We start from the raw sequence: 14,322 nt of genomic DNA on the forward strand, positions 1-14,322 counted from the left end.
GGAGATCAAATCTTGTGCATGCCAGGAAAGCACTTTATCCCTGAGCTACAGACACCCCCCAGATCTGTTTTCTTGTTTATTTGCTTGTTTGTTTTTTTGTTTGTTTTCTTCTGTTTTGAGACAGTGTTATGTAGACCAGGCTACTCTCCCTTCTCCCCCAGACAGGGTTTCTCTGTGTAGCCCTGGCTGTCCTGGAACTTGCTCTCTAGACCAGGCTGGCCTTGAATTCACAGAGACCCATCTGCCTCTGCCTCCTGAGTGCTGGGATTAAAGACGTGCGGCGGCGGCGCCACCGCCGCCGCCGCCGCCGCCGCCGCCGCCGCCACCACCACCACCACCACCACCACCAAGCAGCCTGGGCTAATCTCAAACTAGCAACTCTCCTGCCTCTATCTCTTTAGTACTAAGATTGTGGCAGTATCCCCACATCCTACTGGTTTCTAGTTTTCAATGATTTAAGTAATGCTTTAAAAAGATCATTGTTTTAAGTCTTGATAAACACTGGTACTTCTTTCTGTTGCATAAACACCTAAGAGTAAAATTCTTGGGTGATAGAGTAATCATACAGCTTTGGGAGTTACTGGTTGTATTAGCTACTTGTCTCACTGCTGTGCTAAAATCTCTGACACAGCAACTTAAGGAAAGGTTTATTTTGGTTCAGAGTTTACACAGCATTTCATGGCAGTGAAATCAGGGCAGCAAGAACTCGAAGCAGCTCGAGACATTGCATCCTCAGTCAAGAAGCAGAGAGATAAGTGATGGGGCCTGGTTTCTTTCCTTTTACTGTTCCATGTGAACTAGCCTGGAGAACGGTGCTGCTCAGTTAGGGTGTGTCTTCCTACCTCAGTTAACCTAGTCTAGAAGTCCCTCATAGACACACCTAGGTGTCTCCTTCGGTGATTTTTGAATTTGCCAAGTTGACAGTCAATATAAACCATCACCCTGCTTGGTGACTAGAGTTCAAAAAAGATATTCAAATTACATATGAGATCTCTGTGTGGGCCAAGTACAGTGGCGCCCACCTGTCACCCCAGCACTCAGAAGTCTGGGGCAGGAAGATCCAGGGTTCGGAACAAGCCTGGGCTACACCTCAAGACCTTGTCAAAGAGAAAAAGGAAGAAGCAGAAGAGGAGACGGAGGAGGAAGAAGAGAAAGAAAAGCAAAAAGAAGCAAGCTGGTTCAGGTGAAGGTACTTGCTGCCAAGCCTGATGACCTGAGTTCCGTCCCTGGGCCCCCCGGGGTGGAAGCAGAGAACTGACTCCCACAGGCTGTCCTCTGACATCCGTGTGTGTATACCTCCCTGATAACAATAAATAAACAGTGAGCTGCTGATTTTGTGGTCATGTAGCCTTTAGCAAGAGCTGACCAGTACAGAAGCTAGTTTAGTCTGCTGGCCATCTTTGCTTAAAAAAAAAAAAAAAAAAAAAAAAAAGGATTACAAGGAAGGAAAGAAAAACATCTCTATTTGGGCTGCCAGAGAAACTTCAGCAAGTCACTTCTCTCCAAGGAGAGACAGGAAAAAGGAGAGACAAGCAAGGGCACTTAGCGAGGGCCTTCCTTGCCCCCCGACTCACCAAGGACGCCGTGCATCATGACAGGCCCTTAATTTCACGTTTACCCTCCCTTGACAGCACCCCTCTAAACCCCACCACTTTCAGGGCAACACTAGATTAACTCTGCCCACTTGATGGCCTCGGATTGGAGTTTAGTTTTCTTACAACAGTGCATGAGTGTAACCAACACCACGCTTCCACCTCAGCTTTATTCGGACAGTAAACACATGGGGCTAATGTTCTAGTAGGAGCAGATGGACAACGAACAAATAGGAATGTGTCAGCAGTACTTGGGAACGACAGAGGAGCACAAATCCCTCCCAGGAGAGGATGGTATGTTGAAGAACGCTCTGGGTATAACAGGGCTATCAGAGAAGGACTGCAGAGCAGCCAAGATCTGTCCATGTGTGCGTCAGATGTGGGGGCTCAAACCTCGGACTTCTTGTCTGCAAAGCACGTGTTCTACCACAGAATCACCACTCCCGGCCCTGAGCTTTGTTTTGAATAAAAGATCATTCTGGCTAAGAGGCAAGGTGGAACTAGGAAGGCAGGAGGCCATCTCAGAGTCCAGGTCTGAGAGGATGGTGTGTGTGTGTGGGACTGGGTGATGACAGTGACGGTGGTGGCACATCTACACTCAAAAGGTAGAGCAGACGAGTTGTCGATGGATTGGCCTTAGAACGTGAGAGCAAAGGCAAAAACCATCTTGTTCTTTCCAGGAGCGATGGCAGCTTGCATGCACCGTACACAATTAAACCCTGAGTCTAGGACCCGACAACTGAACACACAGAAGTCCAGCCCCCCCAAACTTCCTATACCAAAGTTCTAGTCTTTCTTGTGTGAGAAGTAGCAAGCATTAAAACAAAAGAACTAGTCCTAGCTCATGGTGTCTTCTCAGGCAAGTTATACAACCTGAGCCTCAGTTTCCTCTTTTAGGAAAATGAAATAGCAATAGTACCCCCATCCTGGAGTTGTAGATAGTGAGGGCAGTGTTCATAAATATTCCTGACACGGAGACAGAGAACTTAGAATTCCTATGTTAAACAAATTCCCAGTTACAACAAGCAGACCAGGGCTGGGGAAATGGCTTTGTCAGTAAAGTGCTTAATTTGCAAACACAAGAGCCTTAGTTTGTCTGCCCAGTGCCCGTATACAAGCCAGCACACCGGCATGTGTCTGTAATCCCAGACCCTTGGTAGCAGAGGAAGATACAGGAGAATTCCTGAAGCTCCTTGGTCCGCTAGCCTGGCCAAACTGAATTGATGAGCTCCGGGCCCAATGAGAGACTTGTCTCAAAAAGCAAGGCAAGCAAGCTAGGCATTAAAGGCTTACACGCCTTTAATGTCAATCACTAAGGAGGCAGAGACAGGTAGATTTCTGAGTTCTAAGCTGGCTAGGGCTATGTAGTGAGGCTTTGTCTGAAAAAAAGGGGGGGGGAATTAATAAATAATAAAGGAGAGCAGTCATGAAAGATACCTAAAGTCAACCTCTGACCTTCACACACACAGAAACAAAACCAACAAGCCAGGTGTGGTGGTGTAAGCCTTTACCCCTAGCACTCAGGAGTCAAAGACAGACAGGTCTGAGTTCAAGGCCAGCTTGGCCTACATAGAGTCCCAGGGTAGACAGCCAGGGCTCCATAGTGATACCCTGTTCAAAACCACAACAACAACAAACAAACAAAACTAAGCAGACCATGGAGTAAGTGTTATCTTTATTTGGATCACAAAGTATAAATATGAACCAGGTTTTGGAAATATAGGTTGTAACAGTTCATAAGTGGCACCAGAAACTTCCATGGGACCATAACAGCATTACAGTTTTGGTGAGACGGTATAGTCTTCTTACCCAAAACCTTCCCTACCACCAATCTTCTCTGTAGCAATTGATAGGTAATCAATTGCCAAGGATAGTCAACTCCCACATTCCCTGCTCCTCCTCGGCCTTTCTCGTTACCAATCCAATCCCTTCTCCAAAGTGTCCTCTGCTCTACCAACCTCGGCATGGAGTAGCACCACAGGAACAGCAGGAGTAAGGGAAATGTCTTGGCACAGGGAGACTGGGAAAGGCTGATGGCAGAAAAGGGGCCGGGCAGCTGCAGGCATGGACGCCCAATGCCTTCTGAGATTTGGCAGGGAGAGGATACAGGTAAACACCAGTATCTATTACACACGGACATCAGCACCTTGGGCTTTCAGAACACAGACAGTAGACAAAAATCACCTAGGCAAGACTGCGGGTCCAACTCACAGAGTGGCTCTGCCCACATCAATCCCTACGCTCTGACCACACGCAACTTCCCCCGGGTACTCTGCTTCTGGGGTCTCTTCTGAAATGTAGACAGACAATAAATTACTGCAGATGGGTTACAGAGCACGTGGGAGTGTGGCACTGAGCCAGAGGGTAGAGCTGCAAAGAGGTGGGCCAGGATATTGCCAAAGTAACAGTCTAGGCACTTGAAATATTATTGTTAGATTGTTAAAAACTAAATAAATTAACATACATAGAATAAAATAAATATATAATTTAAGAGGCATTTTACAAACAAATAACAAAAAAAAAAATAGTTGTTATTTTCTTTCCCCTGTGGATAGAAGTCCCAAAATTCAGAGTTCTTGGGCTTGTGGTACTTCACAGTTAGCTCATCAAATCCAGCGTGCTGGAGGGTCCAAACAGCAGATCCCTTGTGGTTACTTGAACACACAGCTTCTCAACTCTGTTGCTTTCTTCCAATCCATAAATCATTCTTCCTTCCTCCCTTTTTTTTTTTTCAGTCAAAAGTCCTGGAGCATATGGGATCTAGCTGGCACTTTAATCCAGAAGCTAAGTGTTTAAACAAACCGGTGGGCTCGGTGTGGAGGGGACCAGAAAGGCCTGGAGGGCTCTTCTGCTTCCACTGTGTTGTGATCTGGATCCCAGTGGGCATGTCTGTTTGGCACTTAGAGGCTCTGATACTTTTTCAGAGCAATTACGGGAGGCCCAGTCAGGGTAGCAACTGGGAATGAAGAAGTCTTCACGGCTGCTTGCGAAGTCTTTCCCTTCTGTAGAACTTGTAATGAACCACGGTCTCAGAGGTAGCCGTCCTCTGAAGGTTCCTGGAGCACAAGAGGGAGGCATTGAAAGCTGGGTCCAATCTTAGGAAAGGCAAAGAACATTCGGAAGGGGGCTAAGGGTACTGCAACCTTGAAATCTAACTGGAGATGCCTCACCAAGTCTCTGAAGACAATTTGGCATGGGAACTGACTCCACAGTAGTAACCTGACCCCTGCAACCCCTGGTAAAGGAATTCAGCACTCACTGAAACCTACCCAAGACCCACCCGTGCCTTGGCCTCTCTCTGCTGCCCAGGGCAAAGAATGGACCATTACCTTGAGCACAGGTCCTTCTCAGTGGGAATTAGTCATGCCCAGCTTCACTTTCTCTTCATTTTCCACGTCATAACCTCCTCGCCTATGGTACCTGAGGAAGATAAAGGGTTGTGAGGAAATGACAAAGTGCAGGCCCCACAGCCAGTCCTTGCAAGGAACTCCCATGACTCTGGTTCTTGGAAAAGCCTGGAGGTTATGGCAACTCACTAGTCTTTGGCCCAAATCCAGCTTCCCCAAAGGGATTCCTGTCTCTACCAGCAGAGTATTTAGATATTTACATCTGTATATATATGCATGTTTTTAGACACAGCACCTAATAACCCAGACTGGTCTAGCATTTTCTATGTAGCCCAGGCTGGCCTCATAGCAGGTACACACCCGTCTTGCCTGACTTTATTTATTTTAATGTTATTTGGTCCTCAAAACATCCTTAGAGAATACAATCCCTGAAAGATTATCATCAATAATATTATCCATGCCTTTACTCCCGAACTACACAACAATGCCAGGAGAGAAATGTTTACGAGTGTCTCCATGGGTGAGTCACACAGGCCACAGGGATAGGAAGTGAACCCCATGAGGAACAGAGGAACAGAACCTGAATGGCCTGGCAATAGGTACTCTGGGCTCTACACTGGCTCCATGCTGTGTCAGACAAAATAGTTTTTTGAAAATATACAGTAACAAGCCCAGGGGTAGGAGAAAAGGCTCTGTTCCTAAGTCCTAGGAGGAGAAAGAAGTGAGCAATTTGCAGAACCGGCCTTCAAAGGCTCCAAACACTCACCTAAACATGAGAAGTCCCACTATGACAAGTAGACAGACAGATGACAATACCACAGCCACCACAGCCAAGACGGTAGTGTGGTCATAGGTATATAAGGGATTCTCCACCGGTAGGGTCAGCCCGTGACACCTCTCTCCATGGTAACCTGGGTGGCATCTAGAATAACCAGAAGAAGGTAGAGTTAATGGTGGAAGCACCCTCTCTCCCCTCCTCACCCCTACCCCAGAGTCTGCTTCAGGCAGGGAAACAGCGAGGGAGGAGCTGAAGGTCTCAGTTTAGATGTGTTCCACATGGGTCTAATCGATTTCATCTGTGCTAAGGTGTTTTGCTTCAGCCACCGAAGAGGACTTGAGCATCAGGCTGAAGGATGGAGCTGAGGGGGATTCAGTATCACTCCCTCTAGAGAGGCCCTTCTACATTCTGACCCAGAAATAAACCCAGCCTTGCCCATCAATGCATCCAGCATGCAGTCCCTCCCCACCGCTGCTCAGCCTATTAATAGTCCCTGTCCTGGTGCCAGGAATCGTTTTTTTCCCATTTCCTTCACTTAACTCCTAGCTCCCAACCTGGGAGCTAAACTCCAGCCTTTGGCCTCCGAATGCTGGGCTCTCGGGCCTCCTTCAGCACAGGACAAAACAAACAAACCGAGATAACATCTTCCTGCCCAGCCACCCCTTCAGTCAGTCAGAGCATGAAAGAATGTTAGAAACAATCCCTTGGCTCTTCTCCCTCAAGAAACAAATCACGTGACAACTGCCTCTTGGAACACAAAGCATTTCCTTGAAGCTCTTAGGAAGAAGGCTGCTGAAGAAACACATTCACATCCCTTCCTTTGATGTAGGTGGGAGCCCCATGCTACAGAAAGGTGGCAGGGCCTCCCAAGGCCATGCAGCAGGGCAGCAGCATGGGCACGGACTCTAACTTTGTCCACTCCACAACTGCTCATCCGCCAGCTGGGGCGGGGGGTAGGCTTGCCAGCTTGGGGACGTTAGTTAGGTCAGTAGCTGCTGAAGGAGGCACCAAGAACCCAGTGGCCCTCTACTCTGAACCGCATCTTCTTTGGAGGAGGTTGGGTACCTGGAGCCTCAAGAGCCTGGACGTATCCCTCCTTCCCGACGGTAGGGGCCTGGGAGGCTGCAAGGAGCAGAGATGTCCGCTCTGGCAGTGGCAGAGGGGTGGGGCTGGGTAGCACTGCATCCCTGTCCCTGTTTAGGACTACCTGTACCTATTCCTGGGTACGGAGCAGCGTAAAGACAGGTCAGGTCCACAAAGGACGGAATGGCTACCTTACCTAGCCTCTTCAGCGTGTCTAACTCTTGAGTCAGAGTCGGGGGGAAAAATACATCCCTACCCTGCCAGGACCCAAAGGAAGCTCCTGGGAGTATCCCTGGAAAATCATGTGTGCACAGAGATAAGGTTAGGTCTCATAACTAGGAAGCAGCAAGGCCAAGATCAGAAGCCACTACAATCCTGTCCACCCCAAGCAATGAGGGTAATTGAAGAAAACCTATCTGGTAGGTCCTGACCATATTGTTGTTATTGTCTATTATACACAGCTTGAATTATAAATAGCAAGCAATAAAGGCCTACCATGACCAAGCATTCTGCATTAACTGCTTCGCAAGGATTATTTTATTTGAACTTTGGTGCTGGGGCCTGAACTCAGGGCCTTTGATTCATTGAACATTTAAGGTCAAACCACCTGTGAAGTAGAAGTTATCATCCCCATTTTGAAGCTGACAAAACCAAGGCTTAACCTCTGCTAAATAACATGCCAAAGCTACAGAGTTAGTGAGTAGCAGAGCCTGGATTTAACCAGCAGTCTGGATGAGTTCAGCAACTATACTATTCCAGGGGAGGGAAGCAGAAGCTGGATCTGCTCTGCACTTCCAACCTATCATCACTGAAACCCTACAGGTAGTTACTCAGATGATAGAAATAAAACTTGGCCTCAGAGTCCTGCAATTCAGTTACATAATCTCTCTAACACCTCTGTCCTGAGTCAAAAGGATAATAATGTAAATGTGCTAATATTACCCACTCAGCCCTCCCTTCAAAGCCTGGCTTCCCTAGGGAAGGAGGGGGGCTGAGTACATTCCACACATCCCCGGATGAAGGGCAAGATCATGTGTCTTGCCCCAAGCCAACACACACATCCATCAAACTAGGACACGATTCTCCTCCCCTTGTCTGTGACCCACTTCAGAACTTGCACGACAACAGGAGTTCCTTCTAGAGTCCAGAGATATTGTCTACACGATCTCATATATTTCCATATCTACTCCAGAGGTTGGAGGAAGCATCATTTGATAGAGGAGATCAGTCTAAATGAGTTCCAGACCGGTTCTGTTATTTCTAGCCAGGTGATCAGAGGTAATAAAAGCCTACCTCAGTGGAGCATCACTAAAAGCCCAGCCGCAATTGTGTGAGTTATTATACAATCAAACCCGAGGGTAAAGCCTGTATCTCAAGGAATGAGATGCTCAAGCCAGATGGGGTCAAGAGAAGGGAGCCTCTGCATGTGAGCAGTGTGGACAGTGAGGTTCCAGGCCTGTCTCTCTCCTAGTTCAGTCCTTCCCGATCCAACTACCCCTAGGTTTCCTCTAGCCACGGGAAACTTTGCAGCCAATTTCTGGGTCAGTAGCCAGTCAGAAGCCCAAGAAAATTGCTCTTTGAGGGAAACCTTTGGCGGGTGACACAAGGATTTTCCTGTTTGTGGTGGCTGTCAAAGGCTGATTTAGGAAGCCAGCTAGCCTCGAGTTCACCACAGCAGCCAGGACACACCCTCAACTGGCAGTTTCTGGGTCTAAAGTAGAGGAGAAGCCACAAAAAGGGACACAGATGTAGGTGCACGGATGTTACATTGCCCCAAACCAGGATCTCTGTGTCAGAGAACCCAGCCTGGGAAGTGTGCCTAGGAAGGTGACAGAAAGTCTTCTAGTCACTCACTATGCTCTTAGACTAGTAAAATCCTAACGAGGTTCTAGGACTACAGCTGCCCTCCATAAAATCCTGCTCAACGCTGTAAGGACAGGGATAGAGGAGGAAAGCCAACACCCAGTGTGGCCTGGGAGCATGAAAAGCATGCTGGGATAGGAGTGAGACCCTGTCCTCTCCCCATGAATTTATTTAGCTGTTGATCTCATGCAGATAACTTTCTACTCACTCTCTGTGGTTTCCTCATTTTTAAAGTAGAGAGAGAAAGTTCTGCGTTCCCTCCCAGCAGAGGGCTTTTGGAAATCCCAAAGACCATTTCTTTTCATCCCTTTAGACAGTGTACTGCACCAATAAATACTCATCATGCCTGCTGGGCTGAACTTGATTTAAATGTAAACAATTAAGATCTCAAAGAAATAATACCAATATGATTGTTATCACTATTCCCAGATAGTGATAATATCTTACGCACACTTCTTGGGTTCTCTGAGTTTAGGAGGTCAGGGGAGTCCTGCTTCTCGGCTGATCAATGAAAGAGCTGCCCATCCATTTGCCGAAACACCCTGAGCCAGTGTGGCTAGACAGACTCCTGGCTCTTGTCCACCCTGACTACGCTCAGAGTCACTTTCTCCTCCCTGAGCTAATGATGCCATTTTACACATTTAAGACAAACATTTCCTGTCCTGTCCCAGGACACCGGGAAGGAGCAGACAGAGATCCTTCCATTCTTAAACAAGTCTCTCCAACACACCAAGCTCCTGCCCAGGGTGTTACAGGAAGGGACACACTGACTGTGACAGTGGGAAGCAATGGGTCTGTCTGCCAACTGCTAGATACAGGACAGAGCTGCTGTGTATGATTAGACAGGACAAGGATGCTTTTAAAAGCCAAAGGACCCATGTCAGTCACAGGTGGAAAAGATGCCATACAGACAGATTCTTTTGACAGGATGGGAGGCAGTGTACACACAATAACATCCTGGACTGTCCAGGGTCTCCTAGGAAGGGTCATAGGGCTCTAAGAGTCTGCCTCTCTAGGGCAGAGAAGAGAGCGGATGTTTGTAGCCTGATGTGGGGTGTTGGCCTCAGGCATAGTGGTTACATTATACCTGCCAGTGAGCATATCACCACCGACATCTCTGAGGGGTCCACCGTCATCTCTGAGGGGTTGCCACGGTGACCACTTGCTGGGTTTGGCCTATGAAAGCATAATAAACCCACACTCCTGACAGGGACTAGTGATGCTGCAGGCTGAGTTAGGTTCCACTGCTAATCCTGCACAAAGAAAACTGTTCTCCAACCCCCTATTCCACGCAAGGTCAATATCCTCTATGCCTCCCATGTCCTTCTGTCCCTTGCCTGGGTGAAAAAGCAAAGAGGAGGAGTTTCAACTCCTTCCACATGATGGTTCCTCTCTGTACAGCCCTCCCTTCTGTGCCTCAGAATCAATCCACGGCTGCTCACTCACACGCACGCGCGCACTTGAGCACACCTGCACAGCATGTGACTTCAGGCACCTTAACATCAGCTGCTCTCCTCCCGGGAACCCACTCCGCCACGTTTCCCATCAGCGTTTCTTTCCAGAGAAGGGTCCAAGGCCAGAATAAAAGACCTCCTTCACCAGTGTCAGCCCTCCTAGATACATGCTCATTTATGGGTATGCAAGAGGAAATGTCCTGAAGGATTAAGGAGCGTCACAAACCCATGCCACAGGAAATTGCATCCTCTTTGGTGGTGGTGGTGGCGGTGGCGGGGGACTTCCGCTGACTAAAAATATGTCCCTTCCTTTGAACTTCCTCCCAGAGGTTGAAAAGAAACTGGGTGAAATTATGAATTCAAGGAACAGTGACAAAGAACATGTGGCTGAGAGTGTGAGAATGGATCCTTTCTGGGATGGGCCACTTACTTGCATGATGGAGCCCGGAAATCCTTCAGGTATTTACATTCCCCATGGATGCAGTAGTCCTTATATCTCCTAAGACACGGGTCTCTCTTCTTTCCTAATCCCTTGCCTTTCTTCTTTTTTTTCCCATTCTTTTCTTTGCTTGGCGTGGCCAGAGCTTGTGGTTTGGTGGAGAAAGCAACTGCAGGAAAAAAAAAAGGTACCCATATAGACTCTGTCCTTTGGAGAAAATATCTGCAGATCTCAGCCAGGCTGATCTCAAACTTCCCGTTCCACCCACCCCAGTGTCTAAGACATGGAATTCTAGGTGGGTGCCCCACAGCTGAGATGAGGATGCACACATTCTTTGACCCCCACCTGGAGTCAGAGGCCTGGGAAAGCTCTTCAAGAACTACCAGAAAGAGGAAGCTTTAGGAGGAAATAGAAGTTGATTGGGTTCCAAGGAAGAAGAGCCTCATTCTAAGAAAGCCAGAGAAACTACAGCCCACTGAGCAAAGCTACCAGCCTTGCCCTCGAGTTCTGCCCACTTTCTACCCCCATCTGTGACTCCCCTACGTCGATGGGATTCTATTTTAGCCTTCAGTCAGCCTCATTTCCTGATACCGTTCTCAGTGACCCACTTGCAGGAAGATAGTGTCACAGACAAAAATTGCTTTGGGAGAAAGAACTTGGCTGTTTTAGGGTGGGAAGCTTCTAAAATAAGAGTGTCTATAGCTTTAGGACCTCCTCTGGAGTACCCATTGGTATCAGGGAACATGTTTGGTGCAGAACCTAGCTCTGAAACAGCAAATGGGCTATCCCTGATTTTAAAGACCTTACTTTTTTGAGTTTGTACAAAGTATCTGCCCCACCCCATGCCCTTTAACAATGTATGCACTTTTTCAAATAGCCATTCAGATTTATCCTCAAACATCCTATTCACACCTGGAATAGGGAGGGGGTTACAATACATACAAGGAACTATCCAGAAGGAACTAGACTATGACATCTCCCCTCTTCTTTGCAGGCTGCAGATACTGGGGGGTGGGGGGTGGGGAGAACAACTTCACATCCACCTGGGACTGGCCATTAGCCCAGGAGTCTGATGCCAGCCTCTCCCATCCCTGAATGCAATAGTTTAAAAGGTGCTTACTGCCCATAGCTACAGCCTGTGTCTGGTGGAAAGGTGAAAATGATAGGTTAGACTAGGGACATGGAATCCTCAAGACAAATGAGACTTCAACAAGGCCAAGGCACTCTCAAGATGAAAACCGCAGGATCCCCAAAAGGCAGGGAGGGACCTGCCCCAGGGCCGTGCAGGATTGGGATTAGAACTGTGGTCTCTGGTCCTGTTCCTCCTGGCTTCTTCAGAGTTCAGAAGGTGATGCAGGCGGCCAGGGGAAGCAGGGGAGGACCAAAGTGATCAGAGAGAGAGAATAAGAAGATTGACAGGTTAGGCTCCTGCTGAGGAGAGGGAGCAGTGAGTCAGGTTGGCAGAGGTATGAGGAGCAGCCATGTGGGTGGGGGGGTGAGTCACTTCCCAGCCCAGCCCTACCCAGCCTAAGAGAGAGCCAGGAGAATCCAGACTGTTCAGAACATAGGTGACCCCAAGGGTCCACTGTAGAGAGGGAAAAGTGTGGGACCCCAGCCTCAGTTTGGGAGCAGACTCTTGATTTATGCAAAGCAGAGCAAGCACCTCAGGAAAGCCTTGGGTGAGAAGGGAGCAGGCAGGCTGAGCAGCAGGTGGGGCTGAACAGGTGTGCCTCCTTCCAACCAAATATAGTCATTCCGGGGTCATGGGGCTTAGTGCTGGCTCCACCTCTGAGAATCACTGCAAGTGGCTAGAGGCAGGGAGGCTATCAGGTTCTGGACTCTGCCCAGTCCCTGCGCTCAGCCACAGAGACAGGTTGCAGGATCACACGTAACTCTTTCCTCTAGGAGTCTCCTTAGGGCAGAAAGTCTACAAGTTTCAGATGCACAGCCTTTCAGAGCCTCCCAGAGACCCAGCACTCACCATCCATGGCCAGCTGCAGCGGCACTAACCTCATCTACCAGAGCCAAGCGTTCCTCACAGCCCCCGAAGAAGACTAACACTGCACTTTCGATGCTCCCATCTGTCATCTCTCTTTATATGTAATCACCACGCATACAAACATACACCAGATAGGACAGCAGCTCCCCCTCCCCCCCCTATGCAGATACTCTAGAGAAAGCCCTGGGCGGTGGTGGGGCACGTCCTTAATCCCAGCACTCGGGAGGCAGAGGCAGGCAGATCTCCGAGAGTCTGAGGTCAGCCTGGTCTACAGAGGGGTTCCAGGGCAGCCAGTGCTACACGAAGAAACCCTGTCTTACCCCCCGCCCAAAAAAAAACACAACTCTAGAGAAAGCATCTCAACCATGCTTTCCTATCATCTAGCTTACCTTAGAGGACAATCTGCCTCTTTCGGTTTGCTCCAAAGTATACAGAAGAACCCACACCAGGTGAGACCAAAGATAAGAATGATAGCATTATTTGCAGAACTCCCCCCCCCCCCCAACTACAATCAGGCCATCAGCTTTTCCTTGAAGTCTTCCATAAACATCCCCTTAGGGCATGGGGTAGGGGGCAACAGCATAAATCTCGGGCCTGTGTATTCTTCAGCTTCGAACAGCATCTAAGGTTAGGCATCCCCCTGACCCACCTCTGAAAAGGTTAGGATCTGTCTCTTCCAAGTCCTGGACTTCCTGAGTACGACCATCTCCCGTGGGTAGCAGCTGGTTTGTGGATCCAGTGGGAGAGTCAGGGTTTCTGGTTGCTGCCGCCAGACCTCTCCGAAGCCGCTCCAGACTCTCACCGGTCACCAACGCGGACAACACTGGGCAAGAGAGGAGGCCACATCACACCCATCGCCTAGACCCCACGCCACCACGCCATCGGGGTCCACGCCCGCCCTCTAGGGCGCACTGGCCCCACCAAGTGGCCCGCTCCGGGGGTGGGGGGGAGGCACCGCATCGATTTTCCCACGTGTCCCCTGCACGGCGCCCCCACCCCACCCCCGACCTCGGAGACATCAGCTGCCCTCTTACCTGCGGCCAGAAAGAGCTTCAGCACCACCGACGGCAGCAGCTTCATGGTCCCGAGGCTGGCGGAGACGGCGAGGCAGTGATCACTTTGAATGCAGCGGCCGCTGGACGCCTGCACCGGGGCCAGGCGGCGGAGGGCAGCGAGATTCCACCAGGCAAGGTCTGCTGCCCGTTTCTGGGTGCGATCCAGCCGAGGAGCTCTGCGGCCGCGGTACGTCTGTCTGTTCGGAGTCGGTCAGTGCGTCCGCCCAGCCCCTGCGCGTCCGTCAGGCCGACCAGCAGCGTGTGGCATGCAGCTCCCAGGGCCGACTGAGCGCTCGCTCGCAGCGCGCGGCCGGGAATAAGGCTCCTGGAAAGGAGTGGGAGCCCCGCCCCGCCCGGCGCCGCCCCCTCCCCTCCCCCTCCCGCGCCGGGAAGCCCGCCCGGGGAGGCGCCGGCAGCGCTGCCCGGGACTAGGAGGCAGTCGGTCGGGGAGGGAGGACCCGGAGGCGCTCACATTTTTGGGACCAGGCCAGAGCAACCGTGGCCGGAGTGTGGGTGTAGAGCGAATGACCAGCAGGTGGTGAAGACCGGATCCTACCTTTCCTCCAACGCCGGTCCCGCGGCAGCCTAGTGAAAGCTGAGCTGAGAGCTGTTCCAGGCCTGCGTCCCTCTGCATCTTTGACAAGTCCCCGTTCCATACTAGGTATCTGCACTCAGAAGCCTACCGACAGGGCAAGCAGTAAATAATATTTCG

At 49.9% G+C, this 14,322-nt stretch overlaps 1 protein-coding gene across 2 annotated transcripts in view; it reads right to left on the reverse strand.

Annotated features, from left to right (window-relative positions):
* Positions 1–3,250: 3,250 nt before the first annotated feature.
* The window catches only part of Hbegf (heparin binding EGF like growth factor), a 104,297-nt gene continuing 93,225 nt past the window's right edge, over positions 3,251–14,322 (reverse strand). For both annotated transcript variants that reach the window (XM_016009287.3, XM_006991043.4), the window contains exons 2-8: positions 14,167–14,289; positions 13,590–13,807; positions 13,205–13,378; positions 10,548–10,725; positions 5,706–5,861; positions 4,922–5,012; positions 3,251–4,648 (exon numbers count right to left, since the gene is read on the reverse strand). In XM_016009287.3, coding sequence (XP_015864773.1) covers positions 4,940–5,012; positions 5,706–5,861; positions 10,548–10,725; positions 13,205–13,378; positions 13,590–13,635 — 627 coding nt within the window. In that variant the 5' untranslated portion in view covers positions 13,636–13,807; positions 14,167–14,289 and the 3' untranslated portion in view covers positions 3,251–4,648; positions 4,922–4,939. The remainder of the gene's footprint in view (positions 4,649–4,921; positions 5,013–5,705; positions 5,862–10,547; positions 10,726–13,204; positions 13,379–13,589; positions 13,808–14,166; positions 14,290–14,322) is intronic.

This window comes from Peromyscus maniculatus, chromosome 19 (assembly GCF_049852395.1).
Source record: "Peromyscus maniculatus bairdii isolate BWxNUB_F1_BW_parent chromosome 19, HU_Pman_BW_mat_3.1, whole genome shotgun sequence".
Taxonomy (NCBI): Eukaryota; Metazoa; Chordata; class Mammalia; order Rodentia; family Cricetidae; genus Peromyscus; species Peromyscus maniculatus.